General features: G+C 40.2%; 1 protein-coding gene across 1 annotated transcript in view; it reads left to right on the top strand.

Annotated features, from left to right (window-relative positions):
• The first annotated feature begins 628 nt into the window (after nt 1-628).
• The window catches only part of ADGRL4 (adhesion G protein-coupled receptor L4), an 88,802-nt gene continuing 65,547 nt past the window's right edge, over nt 629-23,883 (top strand). The window contains exons 1-2 of the mRNA XM_064147863.1: nt 629-812; nt 2,249-2,398. Of these exons, the coding sequence (XP_064003933.1) occupies nt 791-812; nt 2,249-2,398 (172 nt within the window). The 5' untranslated portion in view covers nt 629-790. The remainder of the gene's footprint in view (nt 813-2,248; nt 2,399-23,883) is intronic.

The raw sequence follows: 23,883 nt of genomic DNA, 5'->3' as shown, positions 1-23,883 counted from the left end.
AAATTCCCAGCCATACAATTGCCTTCCTGCCTCCTTCCTCTCTGCCTATATGTCTTTGTTTTCCTCACAAAGCATAGTTAAGTGGATTTCCTGTACCGCCTCACAAGCCATTACCCTTAGAGAAAGATTGCTTGACTGCACTAAGGGTCTTTCTCAAAACCAAAGAAAGCAGTAGGAAGAACTGCAGTCAGCCAAGATATATACTCAGCTCACCAGGAAAAGGTGGAAGGAAGTATGTAGAGACTGTTACCTCTGAGCTCGTAAACTCTGAGCTAGTTACTAATCTCCTCCACCTCTTCCTCATCCTCCCTGATCTGCTCCACTATTCTACTGCTCCTTTGCCCTTTCTACCAGCAGGCTGCAGCTCACTCCTTCCATCTTCATCCTCCCTGCTTCCCCAGGCACTGTCCCAAGCAGTTCCTTTAGCCCGCACTCTTCTAACCCGCTCACCCACGAATCTTCTCTGATAGTCCCTGCAAGATCCAAGTCCTGCTTCTCTTTTATTGTCTTGCTTGTTCTATGATTCCCTTCTTGTTCATTCCCTATTTGACGGAAGACTGGGTTCTCAGCCCCTCCTGATCCTTCCTGTCCTGCCTGTGAGTCTTAGGAGCTTTTGGAGACGTGACACTCGAGACAAGGGACGGTGTCAGGACTGTGCCCACGCGAGGACTTCACCTTCCCGCTAAGCATGTGTGCGTATTCTGCACATGGTTGTACATTTTAAGTCAGGGAGAATTTTTCTCTGACACAGGAACTCTGCACCAGGCATCGCACTGCAACAACATCACCAATGAAACTGCTTCCATTCCTAGGTAGGTGACATCTCTTTCCTTGAGGAGTGAGTGGCAGGTAGGAAGGGAGTGGGTTTGGAAAGAACGAATGAGAATGTCAGAGATGGTATAGAGCTGTTGGGTAAACAGGATTGAAAGTCCTTGTAGCTTTGATAGGTGCTGCTGCTGGATTTGATTACTACATGGTTAGGGTCATCCCAAAACTGAATCTCACAAATGCCCATCTTTATGTCATTGTGAGCTTTGTTCTATGAAAAAAACAGACATTGTGAATTTGGATTTTGGTTGGTTTATTTTTTTTCCTATCTGTCTGCTTGGGAAATTCTTTTATCTCACAAGTTCTGAACAGTAAAATGACAACAGAATCCCACAGGTTTCTGTTTTAATCTCTGGGAGACAGATCTCAAAAACAGAGGAAAAAGATGAACCTTGGTGATACTTAAGTTTATATGGCTTCTGTAAAATTGCTAATAACTGTGTGCTATTTTTAGTTTGTTTTTTTCCTGAAATTTTAATTTGTTCAAGAAATCAACACCTCAGCAAGATTTCCTGAAGCCATGAAGCCGGTAATTGTAACAGTAGGGTAGCAAATACCCAGAACAGTATTTGGGTAAGGAAAAGCAGAACAGCAGGGGAAGATAGCATCTTAAAGGGTCTCTGTGTTCTACAACTTTTGCCATGTCCTGATCACAATTCCTTTATTTAAGAAAAGACTTACTTTCCTTTCTGATTTAACTGCCTGATTTCTAACCTGTCAAGGGTGTGTATAATTGTCTTGTTAGCTGTTAGTTTTCTCAAAGGGAGAGTTTCCCTGGAGTCTTTGTGTTGAAAACCATACACATTCATACTATGGGAAAGTGGTTATACCATTTACCAGTCAGCTACCAGGTCAAGAAAAATAGAAGACAATACTTTCAAAAAATGGAAATTGTATTTAAAGAGATCAAATAAGTTTTTAAACCCTAATGTTATAACTCTGTAAATACTGTAGCATGTAATTTTGATCTCTTAGGCCATACATATGTGTTAGCTGCATAAGTATGGAAGTGCTTGCAGAAAGAAAAACTCTGCCCAGGGGAGCTCTCTTTGGTATTTTTCATTCGGTATGTGTAGGGCAGTTTGGATTGCACTCAATACATAATTCAGAGTGCAAATAAATGTCTATGTTCTACTGGAAAGTGCTAGAGAGCACTGAAAGCCTTTCAAATGTTTTCACCAGACCACTGGATAACTTCTACATTGTTCACTGGTTGAGCACATACAAAAGTTCTTAATCCAGGGTGTCTTCTGCTTTACCAAAGTAGTTAGTGAATCCTGCCTCACTCTGCAATATCCATGATGATGTTAAATTTACTGGAATGCACCAATTTTCTGGGTGCCTTTTGCTCATATCTGATTTTATTGCTTAGAATAAAGTTTTGAGATAAAGAAACAAATCCGATTTTCCTTTGTTCCAGTTCTGTTTTCCAGTCTGCTGGACTATGGCTGCACTACTGTAAGCTGTAACATGGCATGCCACAAGGATGCCAGATGTGAAGTTCGGGATGGCATAACAGGCTGCTACTGCACCCAAGGATACACAGGAAATGGCGTAGAATCCTGTTACGGTAAACATTTTAACTATACACATTTCTGTTATGTGCTTGCTTGAAAATCTTACTCAAGAGCCCATTATCTGAAGGACTAAACTCTGTGTCTCAACACTTTACACAAGCATATTCTCAAAGCCAAAAGCTTTAGCAGTTTCTGAGCTAATTCTCAGTCATTTTAATATAGCCTACTGTGCATTTTCAACTGAGCATCACTTGTTTTGATTTTCCATGAGAGATGTTGATGGATATTCTCTGATTTAGCTGCAGCAATTTCCCTTGTGACTCAGGACTTCTGAAGTTTGGAGTTGTGTGACTGCTATTTTACAGATCACGCATCTTATACAGGCACAAAATGCTTGGCTGCTCTGCCCAGCAGCTGATTGTGATCAAACAGTACAGTCCCTAAGCTATTCTAGAGGACTCAGGAGGTGTACATGTCAGAGAGACATATCTGTATGTGAAGCTGCTCATGTTTGGCCTGTATCTGGGGCAAAGCTGCCGCAGTTGCTCTGTCAACCACTGAACCTTCCCCAGAAGAGAAGGAGAATCTGGAAAAGGAGGGAAGACCCATGGGTTGAAATGAAACTGGATTTAATGAAACAGCCAAAATAATACTAATGCAAATACAAAGTACACAAAGTTATGCTCAGCCCAGCGAATGTACAGCAGTCACACACCAAAAACACCCAAAAAGATAAATTAGTCCTCACAATTGAGCAGAATTTCCCCTTTATAATGAAGGTGGTGTTTATGTTCTGGGATACTCCTGTGAGCTGACTCAGCTCAGCTGCCTTGTCTGACTTGAAACTGCTACAGGCCTGCTGACCATGGCTGGCCTCTGATTCTGTCCTAGTCAAAATAGGACAGAGGACAATGGTAATTTTTACACAACACTTGCTTGCAAGGGAAATATACCACAAACCCTGTGGAGAGGTCTGCCTCTGGATACCTCTATTTTGCATCCAAAGGGTATTTTCTTTGCCTTAATGTTTGAGTTCTTATTAATAGTTCCAGTGCTTGTTTCCACTGTTAGATATAGCTATGCCCAGCTGCAGGCAGGATGAAATTCACATGAATCTTGTCACTTTTCAGTGTCCTGAGAACCAGTTATGAATATTCACCATCTGTTGAATCAGGTTTTGTGTTTCATGAACCCTGGGAAATTCAGCAGTTAGAGAGGCAGTTTTGTTTGGTATATGCACAGATAAGCAGCTCATCTTTAGCTATCTTTTTTTTTATAGTTCATTTGACATGGTGTACGTTGAAGTGTGCTTGTTTTAGAAACATTTGGAATGTCAAAACATTTCTCCTGAAAAAACTGCCTAGTCTTTCATATGCTGGGAATGCTTGTAGAGAAATATAGCTGGCAAAAAATAATAAATAGTAAGGAATCACAAAAATCACAGAATACTTTTCTTTGGAAGAGACTTCTGGAGGTCATCTAGTCCAACTCCCCACTGCCTTGTCCACCTGGGTTTTGAGTATCTCCAAGGATAAAGGTTGTACACCTCTCTGGGCCCCTGTTCCAGGGCCTGAGTATCATAATTTTGATTTTATTTTTTCTGATAGCTATTCACACTTTCTCTTGTAACAGCTTGTAACTGCTGCCACTCATGCACTTACTGATGTACAGTTTTAATAATAGTTTTGCTTTATGCCTTCTATAAAACCCTGGGATCTCCCATTAGATGGCTGTGATTTCCCCTTTACCTTCTTTTCCTAAGCTTGGACAAACATTGTTCTCTCAATCTTTTTCTTTCCATCAGGTGCCATGTATTCATTAAATATATTCCTTGAGCATAATACAAACCTTGCCCTAAATAGAGGTCAGTCTATCAAGCTTGTCAGGAGAAAATAAGAAATGGCCTTCACCAGACTAGTACTGTATTTGTTGGTTGATTTGAAAGTCAAATGCATATTAAGTCTGTAGTCAAGGGCCTATGCTTGTGAAAGAAGAAAACCAAGTCAATTCTTAGCAGTACTGCCTGGAACAAATCAAACCAGCATTAACTTCTCTACCATGATCTGGTATCCACTGTACATTTTCTGTACTCTTCTAGAAAGTCTGAATTGTGACTCATCAAATTTAGACTACAGATACCTTTTGTTCTTCACCAATATTACTGACATTCTTAAATCTCTCCATTGTATATGTGCCCATTATAGTGTGTGAGGATGGACTTGTCTTACCCTCCATGTTCTTTGTTCTCATGCAGTTAGCTTTTTCTTACTTTATCTTTTACCTATATTTCCTTACAGATATCTGGATTCAAAATTCATAAAAACATTTATTGATCATATAAAGAAAATTCAGTCCAGTGAAGCATACAGTCACAAATCTTGTGAATCAGTATTTTATTAAGAATCGTACTAAGCATTTGGAAATTCAGCCTTCAAAATAACATTTCCTATGTCAGCACAGAGAAACCAGCTGCGAGATGTATTTGTGATGCTTTGTGGTTGTGGCAATGGTTTGAAGCAAGCCTCATGTCAGGAGACCAATGTTTTTTCTGTTAAAACACCTCAACAGCCACCAAAGTCACTTACCTTCCAGCTAAGCAATAAAGCTTGTACCAGAACTGTGTGGCTGTTGCCCTCCAAAGAGAGATGAAGTTTCTCCAGGGCAGTTATGTTACAAGGTCCATTGTTAATATTGTGCAGTAACCCTTTAACAGCGTAAGCAAGTAACATGAATTTTAATTGGGTATGCTCTAAAAATTATTAGAAATGTAAGATAAATCTTACCATAAATAAAGTTAGAAAAATGCAAAACAAAGCCTCAGCTGTTTAATGATGGATTAGATTCTGATGTTCCACCTAGCAAAAGCAGCAGGTGTATGTTGTTCTGGAGATAGGTGTGTATTTTTCTTCACTTAATAATATTAGGCTTTTACAACAGTAGTCCAGTCACCTTCAAAGAAGATCATTAATTATGTGTCAATACAGGCATTTTCTGAGGAGTGCATATGGTACATTGTGTGTACATATTTGCCCTTTTAGCTGTCTAGATAGGTTGTGAGCATTGTAATTATTGTCAACAGCAGCAGTAATTTCACATAGTGTAGAAATAACTTCTTCATTGTGCCATTCTTGGTGGATAATTAAACCAAAGCAGTGATTGTTTTGATGATATATTCTGGAACAAGCAATTCAGGTTTTTCTCTTTGTAAAAATGTTGAACAACAAAAAAATATTAGTTTTCAGGTTAGTCTTCTTAAGCTTGTACAGCTGGAAATCTGTCCCCTTTTATTTATAGCCACATTCTCGCTGTTTTTAAATGGTTTAGATTTGTTTCTTTACTTTTCCTTGCTTGTAACACCTCTTAAATACTTGTAAAAGTTATTTCTCTGCTAGTTCTGTCTTTTCAATGTGATACACTTAGACATTTTCCCTTGAGTTTACTGTGCTGCAAAAGGCAATAATGCCCTGTTACATTTATTTTCTAGCACCACTATTGATGAATCATGAATCACTTATGTCAGCATACCTTAGGAATGGGGTTTGTTAGTTTTAACTTTGCTCCCTTTGCCAGCTGGCTAAGCGACTACAGAGAGCTCAAGATTATTGGATTTGCTGTGTATAGATAAAGACATATAGATATGAATTTAATTTCCTGGTGTCAAAGTTGTGGCTTTTAAAATAATTATCCTCTTACAATCTTTCCCACAAGATTTCAAGCACTTTAAATTAGGTCGTACTTTGGACTTTCTGAAGGCATGGTTTGGCCAGTCTAACAAATAACTAATCCTTTTCACAATCTCATTGTCTTCAGTAAGAATTTGTGCTGGAATGCACAGACAGGAGAATAACCGACTGTAGGATCTGGCCTCTTATATATATTGGAATTATAACTTACATAGCAATAAATTCCTTCTGTACAGTATCTTCCAGAAAGCCATAAATGAGTCACCTTGTCAAGCTTTACACCTCTGAGATATAATACTATTCAATTCCTCTTACTTCTTCTTTTGTATTTATATTCCTCACTTTTTGTAGCATAAAATGAAAGACGATGGCATCTGAAAATATAATTACTTGCCTTTTAGGACTCTACTTGGGCAGATGTGTACTCTGAATATAATGCATGAGGCTTTAGCTTAACATCATCATTCGCCTAATTGAAGTAGCACAACCAGAGCTCTTGGCATAAAAATAAAAACATATCCGGATGAGGCTGATTTCTAGACAAGCTGACTTCCTCTTGTGTAAAAATGTCATGGAGGTTTTAGAGACAAATAGCACATATATGCCACTTCTCTAAATCCATTTCTATATGTAAAAAGATTTGGTCATATAAATTAGGTGTTGCTCAGAATCTCAGCTTGCTTCCAAAAGAAAATTAAAGGAAACAAACAAAACATCAGATCCTTCAGAGAAGATTGGGGAGGAAGCAGAACTTCATAGAAGCCAATACTTTATTTTTAAAACAAAGGGGAAAATGAGTTGGCATCGTTGATGCTTTCCTAAGCAGCTCTGCTGTTTCAATACTGGCTGCTTCTTGATTGCTGACTGCCAATTTGCTGCTTTGCTGGCACACTGCAGGAAATTAAAGTAAACAGTGTGATCACAGTGTTTACTTCAACTTTGTAAAATACGGAAGGAAAATGAAGCGGTGCTGTTTGTTCCAAGAGGGTAAGCAGGCAAGAAGGAAAAGTCTGAACACAATATCCCTCCCAGATATCCCCGCACAATATTCCCTTGCAAATGTCACTTGCAAATTATACTGCAAAATTAATCAGTCTTATTTGTAAAATAGTTACAGCTCTTGCAGAAATAGTAAGCAGGGACTTAAGGCTATTGGGGAAACTTCGTACTGAAGCAATGTTTCTCTTTCTGAAGAGCAGTGTAGGAGGATTTATCATTTTCCAGAGGCAAAACCACATCAGTGCAAAGTGGTATTTTATATCAAAATACACAATCCCTGTTAGAACACAGGGCAATCTGTGTAAACTCAGATGAATCAGATTGAAAGCCTACTCAATGTCTGAACACAAACATATTTTCTTGCTTTATCGAGGGTCATACAACCAACTCTCTGGCTTCTACCAGCTGTAAAAAGGCACTTTTCTGTGGGATATCAGCTCCTTGCTCTAAGGTGATGTTGTTGTGTCCCACCATAAATTTCTGCTGCAGTCACTGAATTTGTTTTGATTCACTGGTGTTACCATTGCCATTCTGCAGCACCTAATCAGTGCACAATGCATAAGATTTTTTACACTTCAGGTTATCATGACTCTGTGAAAACCACAGTGTATAATCATTGCATTCTGTCCAGAAGTGTCCTTCAATAGAAAATTATCTGACCTAAATGCTGGTTCACCAAAGGAGTTGTTTGGGGGTTTGGTGGGGTTTGGGTTTTTTTTTTTGGTTACCATCAGCAGGCATACATGACTGGCTGTCACTTCTGTGCTTACCAAATGCTTTAAAACCACTGATATGGAAGATCCAACCCATACACTTCCTAAATTCATTTCACTGCTATCAGTTACCACAAGCTATAAAAAGGCAAATTGCAGCTGCTCTAGCATAACACAGCAGAAGAAAGATATGTCCTAGCCAAACCCAAATAACAGGGCTCAGCACAGTGGGTGACAGCTTGGAACACTTGCTATGTGCTACACAGGAGGCTAAACCACATCACCTATTCCTAGCCCTTTTAACATGCTCCTCAGAGTCTCTAGGCTCTTACTTCCTTCTTTACTCTTTTTCCTTTCCTTCCCTTCCCCTTCTTCTGTGTTTCCAATCTCTGCTACTTTGCCTCCACATTCTTTTATACCATTTCAGAGTGAAGTATGGTATAATCAGAGTGCAAGCTGTGTGAAAGGGCAGAAGTCATCTTCAGAGTCAGAATTCCTGTTCGAGTTGTGGGTGTCTAGCTTTTTGGTGATCCCAAATAGTGCTAGGAGGTGCTATCTTTTTTGTCGCATATGTAAGTATTATATTTACCTAAGGCAGTGTTTTCAGGACTCCTTCCAGGGGGAAGAATTTTTTCTTTCCTTTCAAATCTACATGTAGCTGAATGTGTTTTACCTGTACTTGAAGAGCACAGATTTGAGCTGCACAATCATAGAATCATTAAGGTTTGAAAAGATCTTTAAGATCATCAAGTCCAATTGTAACCCAACTACCACAACCACTAAACTATGTCCTGGGACACTTGATCTACACATTTCTTGAACACCTCCGGGGATGATGACTCCACCACCTCTCAGGGCAGTCTGTTCCAATGGCTCGCCACTCCCTCAGTAAGGAAATTTTTGCTAATGTCCAGTCTAACCTTCCCCTTGCACAACTGAAACCCATTTCCTCTCATCCTATTACTAGTTACTTGGGAGAAGAGACCAACACCAGACTCACTACAACCTCCTTTCAGGTAGCAGTAGAGAGCAATAAGATCTGCCCTTAGCCACCTTATATGCAGACCAAACATGCCCACCTTCCTCAGCCACTCTTCATATGACATGCCCTCTAAACCCCTCACCAGTCTTGTTGCTCTTCTCTGGACACACTCCAGGACCTCATTGTCTTTCCTATACTGTGGTGCCCAGAGCTAAATTCAAGCTGTGGCTACACCAGGGCTGAGTACAGGGGCACAATCACTTACCTAGTCCTGCTAGATATACTGGTTTTGATACAGACCAGGATGCTATTTGCTCCCTTGGCCACCTGGGCACACTGCTGGCTCATGTTCAGCCTCCTGTCCACCAGTATCTCCACTGGGTTGCTTTCCAGCCACTCTCTCCCGTGACTCTAGCATTACTTGGGATTGTTGTGACCAAAGTGCAGGACCTAACACTTAGTCATGTTAAATCTCATTTCATTGACCTCAGCTCATCCATTTAACCTGTCCAGACCTCTCTGCAGTGCCTTCTTACCCTCAAGCAGATCAACACTCCTACTCGATTTAGTGTAATCTGCAAATCTGCTGATGTTGCATTTGATACCCTCATCCAAATCATTAATAAAGACATTAAACAGAACTGGCCCAAACACCAAGCCCTGAGTGACACTGTTTGTGAGCAGCCAGCAGCTAAATTTAACTCTGTTTATCACAAATCTTTGGGCCCATCTGCCCAGACAGTTTTTATTCCAGCAGAGTCCTCCTGTTTGTGTTGTGAGCCACAAGGTTCTCGAGGAGAATGCTGTGGGAGATGGTGTCAAAGGCTTCAGTAAAGTCTGGGCATACAATGTCCACAGTTTTTCCCTCAACCATTGGTGGGTCACCTGGTCATAGAAGGAGATGAGGTTGATCAAGCAGGACCTGTCTTTCATGAACCTGTGCTGGTGGGGCCTGACCCCACTGTTATCCTGCACTTGTCATGTTAGTGCACCCAAGATTAACTGCTCCCTAATCTTTCCCCGTAACAAGGTCAGGCTGACAGACTTGTAGTTCCCTGGACCCTCCTTTTAGCCTCTTTTGTAGATAGGTGTCACATTGTCAAGCCTCCAATCATCTGGCACCTCCCCAGTTAAACAAGGTTCCTGACAGATGATGGAGAGTGGCTTGGCAAGCTCTTCCACCAGCTCCCTCAGCACTTGAGTGAATCTCATCTGGCCCCACTGACTTTTGAGCATCCAGGTGGTTGTTGCTGGGAGCTGATGCTACTCTACATCCCTATCAGAAGGCTGAATACCCTGAGGATAAGGGGTCTGGCTACTAAAGACTGATGCAAAGAAGGCATTAAGTACCTCAACCTTTTCCTCATCCTTGATAGCAATGTTCCCCCCCCCCCCCTGCATCCAACAAAAGGTGGACATTTTCCTTGGCTTCCTTTTTGTTGTTAAAGTATTTGTCATCCAGTTGAGGTATTCTGAACCCACATTCTAGAGTAAACATATAGACTGATGATGGAATTGAAAAGCCTGGACAAATTAGCCAAGAGTATTCAGTTTTCTAGTTCATGATAGGCTACCTGCCTTGGAACGTGTGGGTATTCATGTACTGGTTAGTATTTCAGGTTTGTGACCATCTGGGGACCTGCAACCTTATGTAGGGACTTTTCATGCACATGATGTTATGCTTTTCTATGAATTTGGGAAGATTTGATGGCTATGCTATCCATAGACTGCTGGGGACCAACCAACTGTTGTATGGGTCCCTTTCAGTCACAAAGGACTGAGTTATGTTTATGTTCCTGTAAACATCCATCTCTTTGGCTAGCATTGCAAGTCAAAATGGGATTTGTAGATTTAACTTTGCTTTTTGAAGCTGAAATTGCTTATTGTAACTAGCTACTATCTAAGGTCTTTTAGTTGATGCTTTAAAGAAGAAATTTGAAGGAGATAAGTGTGTTACAACTGTGCCTGTTGATGCATGAGAACATTAGTCAGAGGGAAAGTCATACAGGATGTCTGAAGTAACAATATGATCCTGCTGAACAAGACACGGTGAAGGCTGTCTTATTCCAGTTGTCATACCTACAATAGCTGAGTCATGAAATTTTGACTCACAGCATTTTGTACTTTCTTAGTGCCAAATCCAGTCTTCTTATTCAAATGAAAAGTGTCTCCCAGTTTGTCATTTGAATGAGATGGAGAGAAACTTTCAGAGGGTTAGCTCTCCTTCCTGCTGTCAGAAGATAGTTTGCCTTGGCCAGAGATACAGATTTGAGAAAGAAAGAAAGATGGGTGCTGGGGGGGCGGGGGGGGAGGGAACAGAACAATTCTATATTTTTTCCATGGTTTTTTTTTTTTTTGTTTGCTTTGTTGATATTTTCTTGAAATGGTACTCGAGCATAATTAAAATACAGTAATGCAGTTTTTGAGTGGGCCAGGAAAAAGCTCATGTTACATCTTTAATTGTATCCAGCCTTTTCCTTGAATTACTCCTATTTGCATCTAAAGGGAGTTTTTAAAATGTGTAATGGTGTGGTAGAAAACAGTTACTTATCTCTCTCAATAATGCGTTCAAACTTCGAAGCTGATCAAGTACATACGAATGATTTCTTCTTTAACTCAAAACAGGCTGTGACTCTTCACAAATAATTCTAATTTCCTTTCTTGGGAAAATATTTCTTTTTCATCCTGCTTTGTGGTACTAAGAATCAGTCAATATATTAGATATTTAGAGAATGTGGAAAAAATCATTTGAGAAGGTTTAAAGTTATTGTCTGTCTACTTACTTTGTGTCTACCAGAGACAGAATTTACTTCCTGTGTCTCTAGCATCTGGAGTAGTCATGAAAGGTCTCACAATAAGAACACATTCATCTCACTGGTTAGTCTGAAGTCAAAGGATGGTTTATATTTCATAGGATCATAGAATCAACCAGGTTGGAAGAGACCTCCAAGATCAGCCAGTCCAACCTAGCACCCAGCCCTAGCCAGTCAACTAGACCATGGCACTAAGTGCCTCATCCAGTCTTTTCTTGAACACCTCCAGGGACAGTGACTCCACCACCTCCCTGAGCAGCCCATTCCAATGCCAATCACTCTCTCTGTCAAGAACTTCCTCTTAACATCCAGCCTATACCTCCCACAGCACAACTTGGGACTATGTCCCCTTGTTCTGTTGCTGCTTGCCTGGGAGAAGAGACCAACCTCCACCTAGCTACAGCCCCGCTTCAGGTAACTGTAGAAAGCAATGAGGTCACCCCTAAGCCTCCTCTTCTCCAGGCTAAACAATTTGTACTTATACATGTATATTACATATACACAGGGTCATATTTATCAGTAGATGTGTTTGAAAGGCAATCTTTTCAATGAAAAAATATAAAGCCATCCCCAAGTTGTCAGTTCTTCTCCTTCTGTGGGTGGCTGGTTGCAATTAGCTTCTGCTAAGGAAAAAAAACAGGATTTATTGAAAAGAAATTGCTTCTATAAATTCCACTTCCTTGAGATATTTGTTGTACCTAGGTTTGCACACAGTAGAGACCACTACATCTATGAGATTCTACAGCTGCCTTTGGGGCCATGAAGTTAGTGGTACCCATATAACAAGGAAAACATCATAAGGATTTACACACATAAGAGACAGTGATATCATTTTTGCACAGCACAGTATGCCATCAATCTTTGCTTTTGTTCAATAGGTCATACAAGTTCAATCGTAGAAAAAGAGAAAAGTGTTGTCTTTAGTTTTGGGGTGGATTTTTTTGTTTGTTTGTTGTTGTTTTAGTTTGTTTAGGTTTTTATTTATTTCCCTCTTCCAAAATAAACTGTCCAGGAGTGGTGTAGCTGCCTGTAATCTCATTTAAAATGCGTAGTTGATCTAGGATGATATGCTGGTGCACAATTTTTCCTGTGTGTGACTGTGAAAAATTGCCAACCGAGCTGCTGGCAAACAGAATATCAAACCCTTCTCAGCCTGTGTGTGTATGGAAGAGTTTAAGAAGGTAATTGACACTTTGAGCCTCTATGTGCCAAAGAAAGAGATAATGATGTTCTCCAAAAAGATTAGAATCTAACCAAACATTGTGCTGTAAATACAGAGCACAAAGCCAGGTGATGTTTGTGAAAATGCTGCTTGGCTGCAGGAGGAGGAGGGGGCTGAAGGACTGCAGTTTTGCACTGTATATTTTTTTAGGTACACAGATTTAATTTAGAGATTATGGCTTGAAAATGAAATTTACAGTATGTGTGTTTTTCAGTGATAAGAAATTGATTTTGTGACCTTAGTACACGCTACTTGAAATATCTGGCAGCGTGCTTTGTTGAGGTTAAAGGAAGCCATATATGCCTGGATCCGCATTCTTCTTTCACCTTGAACTGCGCAGTTAATCACAATCACAATCGCTGTCAGGAAGGAAGCTGCTGTTTTGCTGTGGTACAAGGAAGCTGAATAATCTCTGCTCATTGTCTAATGGATAGGTTGTTGTGTGATTACTTCGGGCTAAGTTCAAGAGATTCACGATAACTTCAAAATGGAGACTTCTGCTGGAATTCCCATTCAGCGAGCGGGACCTTCACCTGCTGCCACGCAGCGGATGGAGCGAGCAGGCAGACCTGCGTGGCGGAGGCGGGCGGAGGAGGGCGGGGAAGGGGACGAGAGCAGGAAAGTCCTCCTTTGATCTGTCCCCAGTAAGTGTGGCTGCTCATTCAGGGCCGAGACAGCTCTGTCGTGTAAGCTTTGCTGCTCTGCCAGGAGGTGATAGAAGGAAAAGGCTCTCTGGTTGTGCTCTCCTTCATGCTGTTCCAGCATCAAGGAAGGGAGTGCAGCACATGGGCTGCTCTGACCTTAAACTGTTATCCTTGTGCATCTTCCCGCTTGAAAGGCCAGCTGATTTAGGAACAGCAGCTATGCCCCAAGGGACTCCGCCAGTGTGGTTTTGATTTAATACATCTCCTTCATTTAATTGGATTTCTGTCCTAGCTTAGACTTGTACAGCTCTTGACAGTGTAAAGTTGCTTGTAAAATAGTGTGGCAGGGTGTCCCATTATTTTGCCTATAAGTTAATGTTACACATTTGTTAGGTTGGCATAGCATCATGTTTTTCAAAAAGGAGAAGAAAAGCTCCTTAAAGGCCTTGGCAATAAATGGTTATTTGTTCAAAAACAGCCTAGTCCAATCTTTGTTTCTGTTAGTAGGCTTCACATAGTGGTGCTGCAATAAAGAAAAATAGCTCTTCAGGATATACATTGGCTTCTATATTTTATTTGTAATGAATACTATGCACATAGGTGGCAATCTACATAAGTTACAGTGAGGGAGAACATAAGCACAGATGGTGACTTGCATGTTTATATATTTAATATTTATTTGTGGTAACGTGTCTGAATCTCAATTGGAAAGAATGTGCAATTAGGCTGAGGTACTGCAGTGGAAGTGGAAGACAAAGAGAGAAGGCAAATTCATCCTACACCCGGAAGGACTACTGGATGTACACTACTTCTCTCCTGCCCCATCTGTGCAGAGGTGCTGCAGGTCTGTTCCCACGCCTGTTGCACTATCTTCTCATGTTTAGTCACAGGATCACAGGATGTCAGGGGTTGGAAGGGACCCAAAGAGATCATCGAGTCCAACCCCCCTGCCAGAGCAGGACCGTACAATCTAGATCAGGTCACAGAGAAACGCATCCAGACAGGCCTTGAAAGTCTCCAGAGAAAGAGACTGCACAACCTCTCTGGGCAGCCTGTTCCAGTGCTCTGTGACCCTTACAGTAAAGAAGTTCCCTCTTGTGTTGAGGTGGAACCTCCTGTGCTGCAGCTGACATCCATTGCTCCTTGTCCTGGGATGGGAGAGAGTCCAGTCATCCTCTCCTCACTACTCTTCTAATGTTGTAATTATTTTTGGGTATTCACAAAGGCCAAGTGGGCTGAGTGTAGCACAGTCATGGTTCACATCTTACACCAGGAATATCATGTGAGGCAGGGACTTATTGCAGCAACAGCCTCTGAATCGCATCAAAGTCTTCATCATTGATCTCTGTAGAACCAGAGGCCCTAAAACACTGCCACAAAAACTCTTCAGAATGTTTAGCATGAACTGAAAGAGAAGTTTGGCTGCTCTGGAACTTGCTTAAGTTGTCTGTGGTGATGGGAAAGGAGTAGGTGAAAAATTGTACTACAGCGGAGGCTTTGCCTTATATTTTGTCTTGAATACATCATTTTGGTGGGTAGCATTGATTCCGAGGAAGCTCTGTCCTTTCAAAATCAGCCTGTAAGAAGTTCAGAAGGGAGTTCAGTGGAATCTGGAGGTACTCAGATGAATAGATTTGGGCCTTCTGTATCTATCCAAGCTATTCCATTATTTAGAGCTATAATGAAGTATGCAACAATTCATAAATATGACCCACTGTGCAATATAAAAATATCAGTACTTCTGTCCCATTGTGTAAGAGATATGTAGTGTATACAGAAAGAATTTCATCTCCTTAACTACCACAGAGAAAACGGGAAAGGCAAATAGCCTTCAAAAGTGTATCGAATTGAAAGCAGAGATGAGGAGAAGGTTCTAAAATTTAACACAGCCTTTCATCTGTGCCAATCAAAATAGGAACTATGTGGGGTAGCAATTGTAAACAATGCAGAGCTATGCTTTGACTGCTTTTTTTATGGTTGTCATGCAAATCTTAGTTCATTGATTCTACAATGCTTTCATCGTATTCAGCTCCATGGTCAAAATCTAGCAAACTCTTAGTAAAGCTGTCTTTAGAAAATGAGGTCGCTTCAGCAGTCATTGTACAGCTCACTGCTCCCACAGGAGAAGCTACACATTCAGCCCTAGGTGTGTCAGGACGCAGCGGTGGGCTACAGAAGACTTCGGCTCCATTTGTATCGTTTTGCACGTAGGGTCTGAGGCTTAGAAAGATGTCACAGGAGAGGCTAGAATAATATTTACACAGCTGTGGGCTGTGAAGAAAAGAAATGTTAACTGAACTTTTTGTACATTGTCTTGAATAAACAGGTAGTATGGTAATACCACCAAATGCTTCTTTTTGGAAGGGAGGGATGCACTAAAAGGTCTCAGGGCTGTATTCTCTCTTCCCAGAGAATTCTATTGCAGCTTTTACTAGCTGTAAATTGTTCTTGGAATATTGCTTAAGTTTCGGCCTTAGAGTGATGAACATTCAGAAAACTTTTAACCTGACAATGGCACATTACCCTTAAGGAATTCCATGCATGAAGCAGCATTTGAGTTTGAGCTTTATATTCAAACTCATAAGAGCTCTATGCTGCAATAAGACATCTGGTTTTGAGTGCTGCGACAGACATCCAAGTTCAGAGCTGTTGCTGCTTTCATTGTCAGCACTGTAAAAATAGTCTCTTGATACACTTGCTGCCTCTGTTACTATTGCAGTAAGCAGTGGCAAGAGCACAGATGAGTACAGTAATGTATTTTATCATAGTTTCCAGCAGAAGTGGTGATGCTGATGATTTTCCTTTGACAGGGAGATGACTTGTGATTGACTCTTGTGGGTGATTTAGTTGGGTCAATTAATGAAGCAGGAATTATCAAATATGTAGTTAATTTTATTTCTGGAATGTCCTGCCCACAACTATGTAAAAATTAGTTAAATTTGGGTTCTAATTTGGTCGGTAAAATCTTCACAGGGACACTTATGGAAAATTCATTCATTTAGGAGGATCAGAAAATTGGAAAAGATTTAGCCACAAAATGGTTTTGCCCCACTTAAAAATAGGTAGCTTGGAGCCCTAGGGAAAGACTGTTCTACTCACTGCACTGTTCTGCTCACTGTGGTGGAATAGAAGTTTCAAGACAGTCCCTGGCTCCTTTGTGGCAGTGTTGGAACTGCTCGGCCATTGAGAGGATTCTAGATCTTCCCAGGGTGCTGGGAAAGAGGCAGATGATCTCTGGCCTGATGCTGGTCCCTCTTGGCATAGAGATTTGCAGAGGTGCGGGCAGGATCTCTTGCAGACGTGCAGGGAGCACAATGTCAGTGGCACTTCTTGCCACATCGTGAGGCACTTAAATGCCTTCCCCTGGGAAACTTGAAGCACTTAAGTTTCCAGATAGTTCAAGCCCAAAATATCAGGGCTAAGCTGGTCTGAAGCTCAAGGCAAAGCAGAACACGTTGTCTTAGAGCAGTAAGGCAGAGGCAGCAAGTCAGAAGCAGCACAATTGCTTGCAATTTAGCTCAATTTATATTACTTGCTCAAGTGTAATGGCTCCTTTGGCCACACAGATTCACCAATCAAAATGGCATTTGCAAAACTGACCATATTAGGTGAAACCAAGGCTTGCTCACCCTTATTTGGGCAAGACACCAGCAAGTACCTAAACACCTATGGGTACCTGTTTATTACTTTGGGAGGGGATGTAATGGCCCAAGCCTTTGTTTTCCTCCCACACTTCTTGCTTCCTCCATCAGCAGAAGGGTAAGGCAAGCCAGGACATCTAATAGGCCTAATAGCCTTCCAGGACAGTAAGCCAAAATGGTTGTAGAACATAAAGCCACAATTAGGGGTGGATTGTCAAAAAAAATATATATGTTGAGCACTTCTGAACCATCTGGTTCTATCCTAGGTGCCCAAAGGTGGATTGAGTTACCTAAAGTTGGATTGAGTTATTTCAGAAGTTATTCTGGTTGCGGGTACTGAGCAATTGAAACTCTGTCCCTGGAGTGTTTGTTGTGGGTTGTTTTGTTTTTCCCTATCATCTGTCGGCAGTTTGGTCTTTTGACTGATTTGTTACTTTATTTTTAACTGCAAAGATCCTTTAATTAAGGAGGAGAACTATGTGAATAAGCAAGAACTGCTGGTGGTAGTAGTTCCTTGCCGTTGGAGATTTGGTAATTAAATAAGGAGATAATATCCTCCTTATTGAGAAGATTTAGAAAATCATAAGGACTTTGCATTATTACAGTGTTTAACATCCACAAATGGAGAAGAAAAAAAGTACATAATGGCAATTTTCATTAGCTGCAATGCATGTGGAGGACTCTTTTTCTTTCTTTGAACCACCAAACACGAAATAATTCCTAAATCTTTTCTTGCTACTTATGTTTTCTTCTTGGTGGTTAAAAGCCCCATAAAGCAAAAAGTGAAGACTTGTTATTAAAACACTTGCTGGCAGTTCCATTCAAAACATCCTTTCAAGTAGTACTATCACATCATGATTCATCTGCTATTCTGATACAGTTTCTTTAACAGCAAGAAACCTTCCTAAGCTTTATTCTTGGTTAGGACCCATTTCTTTCTTTTGGAAAATTCTTCCTTTAGACACTTTATTGAATGTCTGATGTAAATAAGTCTCTCTGAATTGGTACTGTTTGTGTTACAAACTGCATGTAACCCCTCAAAAAAACACAGTAACAGATCATTTGGGATGAAAAATTAGAGATGGCCAAAGCATGAGAAGGAAATCCTAGCTTTTTTTTTCACCTCCTCAGCTGGAGTATATAGATGCAAGTGCCCTGTGCAAATAGAATAATGATTCAGGGCTTCTGGCTCAGACTTGTGATCCCACATCTCTGTACCCAGCAAGCACATGCTGCCCTGCTGGCTGCAGAGCCAGCATGTAGCACTGCACTCCTCTGCCCTGACTCTGCCAGGGCCAATTCCACACCTGGTGGAAAGCAGCATAGCTCTATCGATTACAGCAGTTATGCAGCTTCCACCAGCTGAAGACCAAACTCAGGAATATTCTGAGGATTAAGTGGTCCCCAGTGAAGCAGAGTGAATTTCACTCCTGAAGCTTGAAGTTAGAATTATTTACAGTCACTTTAACAGGACAACAGCTGCTCCTTACCTAGAGATGAGCCAACAGCACTGAAAGAATTTGGATATGAATTGCAGATGGATGGATTTCAATTTGATTCAAGTGGTTGGACCGCATGATTCTGTACTGTAAGCTCTCAAAGTCAGAGCTTGAGAGAAAAATCATTAATTTGGAAGCTGATACTCTGAAAGACTTTCATGAAGTAATATATTTTTATGGACAGACACAGATCAATTTAAAAGTAGTAATCAAGGGCCATGTGCTACGTGTTCACAGATAGAAAATGTAGAGAATCCAGCCAGAGCCAGACGCTTAACATTCAGAACATTCAGACTAGCACTGAAGATATTGCCTGTATGGAAAACAGTATGGTTCAGAATTAAAGTTTTGTGAGTTTCTGACATAATCACAATGCTGTACAGATATCTGTACAGATAAGATGCTCCTGGATAGCTGACAGAAATAGGATCAGCATAACTTTGCTAGGCAAATTTTGGTTCAACTTCTGTACAAGTTTTGGTGAAAGGAAAGGTCTCTGTAAATACTGCACAGAAAAGATGTGTTCAATTCTTGAGACTTAAGTTTGTTTGTTTGTTTATTTTTTAATAGAACTAACTGAAATTACTTCTATCATCTTCAAAAGTTATTCTCTAAACACAAAATAACTTCATCAGTTTTTGTCAAATGAGATTCAGAACAAGGGATTTTTCTCTTGACATTCCATAGAGGTTTAAGAGATGCAACATTCTCTTGAAAGATAAAGCATCCACACAGTACAGGTTTATGTCCTACAAGTAATAGCACTGAACAAAAACAAATTTCATGTTTACTTGGATACTACTACAACTAAACTCCTCCTGGAAATGTTTAACCTTGTTCCTTTAGTAGTCTCTTTGGGGATATTTCTATGACAAAACTAGTGACCACTGACAGTGACAGATATTTCAAAAGGCTGATGTATTTACTCTCTTACAGCAGTCATTGACAGACTCTGCTCTGTGTCATGCTATATCTGAAATCAGATCCTGAAGCATTCAGGAGATGTACTTGAAGCCAAGCATGGTTTTCACTCCTTTGTTGATGTGATCGTCTGTCATAACTCAAAGCAAACTGGAGGCACCTCTATGTGCATTGCTTACACACTCTCAGGCTGATTTTTCTCCAGTTTTCCATATCAGTTTTTACCAAGTGGGAAAGAAAGGAAAGAATAATTGTCCTTGGTGGCTGGCTTTATTTTAACTGATGTGTTAAGGTTTTCTTTAGTTACGACATCAAAATGTAATCACCTTCAGTACTGTACAGTGAAAATAATTTGACCTTGAGCTTGCATTTTTCTATCCACTAAATTCAAGCAAACTCAAGACATAAAATGGTAGGAAGTCAGGTCTCAACAGTTACAGATCTTGTGGATTGTTTTGTTTGCTGCAAGCACTCAGAAGTGGTTTTATGTAAGATGTTCCTATCTATTTTGCTTGGCTTCATTTTGAGTTTAATGTTATCTTATGAGGCCAAATTTTATTTGAACTGAAGAATCCAGTTAGACCTACAGACTATTTATTTTTTTCTACTCCTTGTGCTATAAAGTACTAAAGAAAGATCCTTTATAAACACACACAGATTGTGAAGGTTTGGGTGTTCCCTGCCCCCCCACACCTTAGAAATCACCCAGACTAGACTCAGCCAGCTCTGGAAATATGAATGTAGCTATTTATTTACAGCTAGCACAATATACAAGCAGATATTTACAGTATATACAGTTATATACAGAAATATACAAGGTAAAAAGGTAATACAGAAACACAACTCCCCTCCCAGAAACCTGAGTGAGTCCCCAGGAGGGGCTCTCAACCACCCCTTCACCTTTCCCCCTACCCCTCTCAACCTTATCCCAGTCCTAAGGAAGAACAGAAGTTTGGTCAGAGGTTATGAAGCAAAGTGGGTTAGCCCAAAATGGAGGGTGAGGTTAGAGAGATGCAGCTTAGCCAGCAGCCCCAGCGAGAGTGGTTATCTAATGTTTTTGTTTCTTGTTCCTATACATCTCAGCAAGCCTGTGAGTGAAGTAGACATCACCACTGTTTTCTTTCCACAGCCTGTAATCTAGTCCTTCTCACCAAAACATTGTAGCCTGCTTCAAACTAGCACACAGGTATATAGACCGTACTGCCTGTGTATATTTAAAAGACATTGCAACAATCTGAGTTCCTTTCATTTGTATAAAAGGCCCAAAACCCTAATTCATGCAATTTAGATTAATCACTAATTCATCATATAAATCTGCTCTCTAAGTGGATAAGAAAAACATTAAAATATGTTGTATTTAAGACTCTTGTACATATTTTCACTAAATTGGATTGGGACAACAGACTACTTTCATAGGTTTTTCTGTAGCACACAGATCAAAGTTCTTGGAAGGAAGTATTTTTTTCATTCTGTAACATGGCATCTATAGAGTAGCTTATGCAAATAGCTAGAATTTTGTTCTCTTTGTGTTATTAGTACAAGTGAAGTAGGTATATAAAGAATTCACCACTGAATTCTCCACAGAAAAGTGACATAATATAATGAAGACAGATGACTTAGTATTGCATTGCTATATAATACTCTATAGCTGCAACCAGACAAATCCCAAATGTTTGCATTTATTGAAACCAGAAAATGAGAGTGAAGTCTTTTCTGGAATCATCTGGGAAAATGTTATAATTAATTATCCTCTCCTAGCTGTTTTTGTTGCTGTTTCTCTGTTTCAGTCTTTGAAAGACCAAATGTAAGCTGCTTTTGGCTGGTCTGTCAGTGGGCTCCCATTATTGTCAGCTGGGACATAAAATCCTCCCTCACATATTTGTGTAGGTGAATATGGTTACTGCCTCTTACCATTTCCATCCTCTCTGCTTTCCTTCTCTGCAATATCTGCATCTTGATTGGTGTTAACGACATCTAGTAATTTAGTATCATCTGTGAATTTAATTCTCAGGCTGTTTATCTCTTTTTCCAGAGCATTAATAAATATGTAAAATAAAACTGGGCTTAACATCAACTCCTGTGGCAACCCAACTGGATGCCTCTTCACAGCTCAGTGCAGTGCTGTTTGTCATGACTCATTTTCCTTTATTTACACTCCTTCAGCCAGTTTTCAATCCACATGACAGCACTCTTATCCAAGACATTGTAAATTATTTTTCTAATAAGATTTGTGAGCTACTGTATCAAATGCTATACTGCAGCCCTGATATATCGCAGCCACTCTATTCCTTCCATAAGCTACCCCAGAAAATGGTGAAGCAATTACATTTGTCTGGCATGATTTATTCTTTGGAAATACAAACTATTTATTGGTCATGGTTCCCCTGTTTTTTCCAGATGATTTTTACACTCATATTTATTCCATTATTTCAGAGGAGACTGAGAACAATCATACCGGGAGATAACTGCATGTTTGCTTTCTCTCCTTTTTCATGGAACACTTTCAGCAATTGCTGAGATTTGCATCTAGGGTTTTCAGGCAAAGCAGGAGATCTGTTCAAATGCATACCCATGTGAGGAGTGCTGCCAGAGCACAAGGAAGGGCAGAGAGATAAGACGAGCCATAACCTAAACGATGCTATCAGAGAAAAAGGATAGAAAGGTGTGGGTAGCTGTTATGAGATGGAGGAGAGCTGCCATGAAGCCTTTACAGAGGAAAGCAGCAGGTGAATAAAAAATAAAGTGTCAAAAATGGGAGTCAAGTTTGAATGGGAAACTCTGGAGCTATCAGGTCTAGAGAGGGATCCTGAAGTTGTCATTCGTTCAGAGATCTTTCCTGCTGCTGTTCCAACCAGGAACCATGCCATACTCTTGTTTATGGTACTTCTTGTGCTGCTGTTTGCATCACACACCACTTGGGGCTTTGGAAAATAGTTTTTTAAAGTAATCCAGTTTCTCTGTATGAATTCAGAGGTAGGCATCATGTTTGTGTATCGTGTGGTTTGTATCTGTAGCCTATCTCTTCTGACATGATCTGAGCCATGTGGATTACTAAGGAGAGCAGCTTTTGCTCTCATCACTTCATATTTGGGGCTTGTCCTTTAAAATGGAAATACATGGACCTGTGCACTGGCTTTACCGAGAGCTTGCCTGAGAACAGCAGGATCGCATCAAAGATCAAATCCTTTTTGTGGAGGGATTACATTTGCTGCCAAATATGTGACACGGTGTGGTTTTCAACACATACAGAATATATCCGTCACAAGACAGACATTTAACAGTAGGTTGGAATTCAGGACTGTCATGAGAGACAGCTCTGGGCATCTGATCTAACAAGACCTTCTGGTTGGTTTCTTCATTATCTTGGGATTCATTTCTATAAAATAATTTCTAGAGACAGTGTCTAATGAGTTTTATTACTGATTTATATATACTGCACAAGTGTGTATTCATACAGTCAAATTATATTGAGAGATGACTACTGAGAAACTAGTTCCAGAGAAATTAGTGTCCTCTTCTACCAGTTCTTGTCACTGCACTGCAAATCTTTACTGTCTTCTTTATGTTGTTTAATCATACTTATCCTTGGACTTTAAAACTCTTTCTTCAAAGAGATAGCAGGTTTCATTTTGTATCACTAAGGATTATCCTGTGAAAACAATGCTACTGAAAATATGTGATCGCAGGCTTGTAAGGAATGTGTGGACACTTTGTACATAAAACAAACATTTCCGGCCAGCTCCTGGAAGAAAAGAAACAACATGAACCTGAGCAAGAGATTCTTGTTTCTTGCAGTCCTGAGTGCCTGCTCTTGGAGCTCCTGAAAGCCAGACTTCCTGTGCTGAATCAGAGAAGCAGATGCTGTCACTTCCACCTTGGAAACTAACTGCTAATGCAGTTAATACCCTTCTCAGACTACTTATTTAGGAAAGTATGGGTAATAGGCTAATGAGATTTTTCCTTGTACTATTATGCAAAAACAAAAGAAAGGGAGGAGGGGGAAGGGAAAATAGCATGAGTAACTTTTAAACCTAATAGGACAGCCTTAAAGATTTTGTACCAACATCTTCCTCTGCAGTTAAAGAACGTTTGAAGCGGACTAATTTGGGGTATATCAGCATGGCAATATGATCCCAGGATTCAACCCACACTTCAGAATGGCACTGATTAGAATAATGCTTTCATGGATAAAATAATGCAGGATAAAGTGTTTATGATTTCTTTTCTCAGCAGATTAGCTATGTACATCTTGTAACACAGTCTGTCTCTGTGGAATACCAAGTACAGCAAGAGATCTGTTAGAAAATAAATTACATTATCCAGCCAAAGCAATATCAGAAATGTCCCAGAGTCTACACTATCTTAATAGTGATTTAAAATAATATATTCATATTACCTTTTTATGCCTAGTAGAGCGATAT

Source organism: Pogoniulus pusillus, chromosome 8 (genome assembly GCF_015220805.1).
Source record: "Pogoniulus pusillus isolate bPogPus1 chromosome 8, bPogPus1.pri, whole genome shotgun sequence".
NCBI classification, from domain to species: domain Eukaryota; kingdom Metazoa; phylum Chordata; class Aves; order Piciformes; family Lybiidae; genus Pogoniulus; species Pogoniulus pusillus.
The sequence above is the reverse complement of the archived record's forward strand: the minus strand, read 5'-3'. Positions and strand labels throughout refer to the sequence as shown.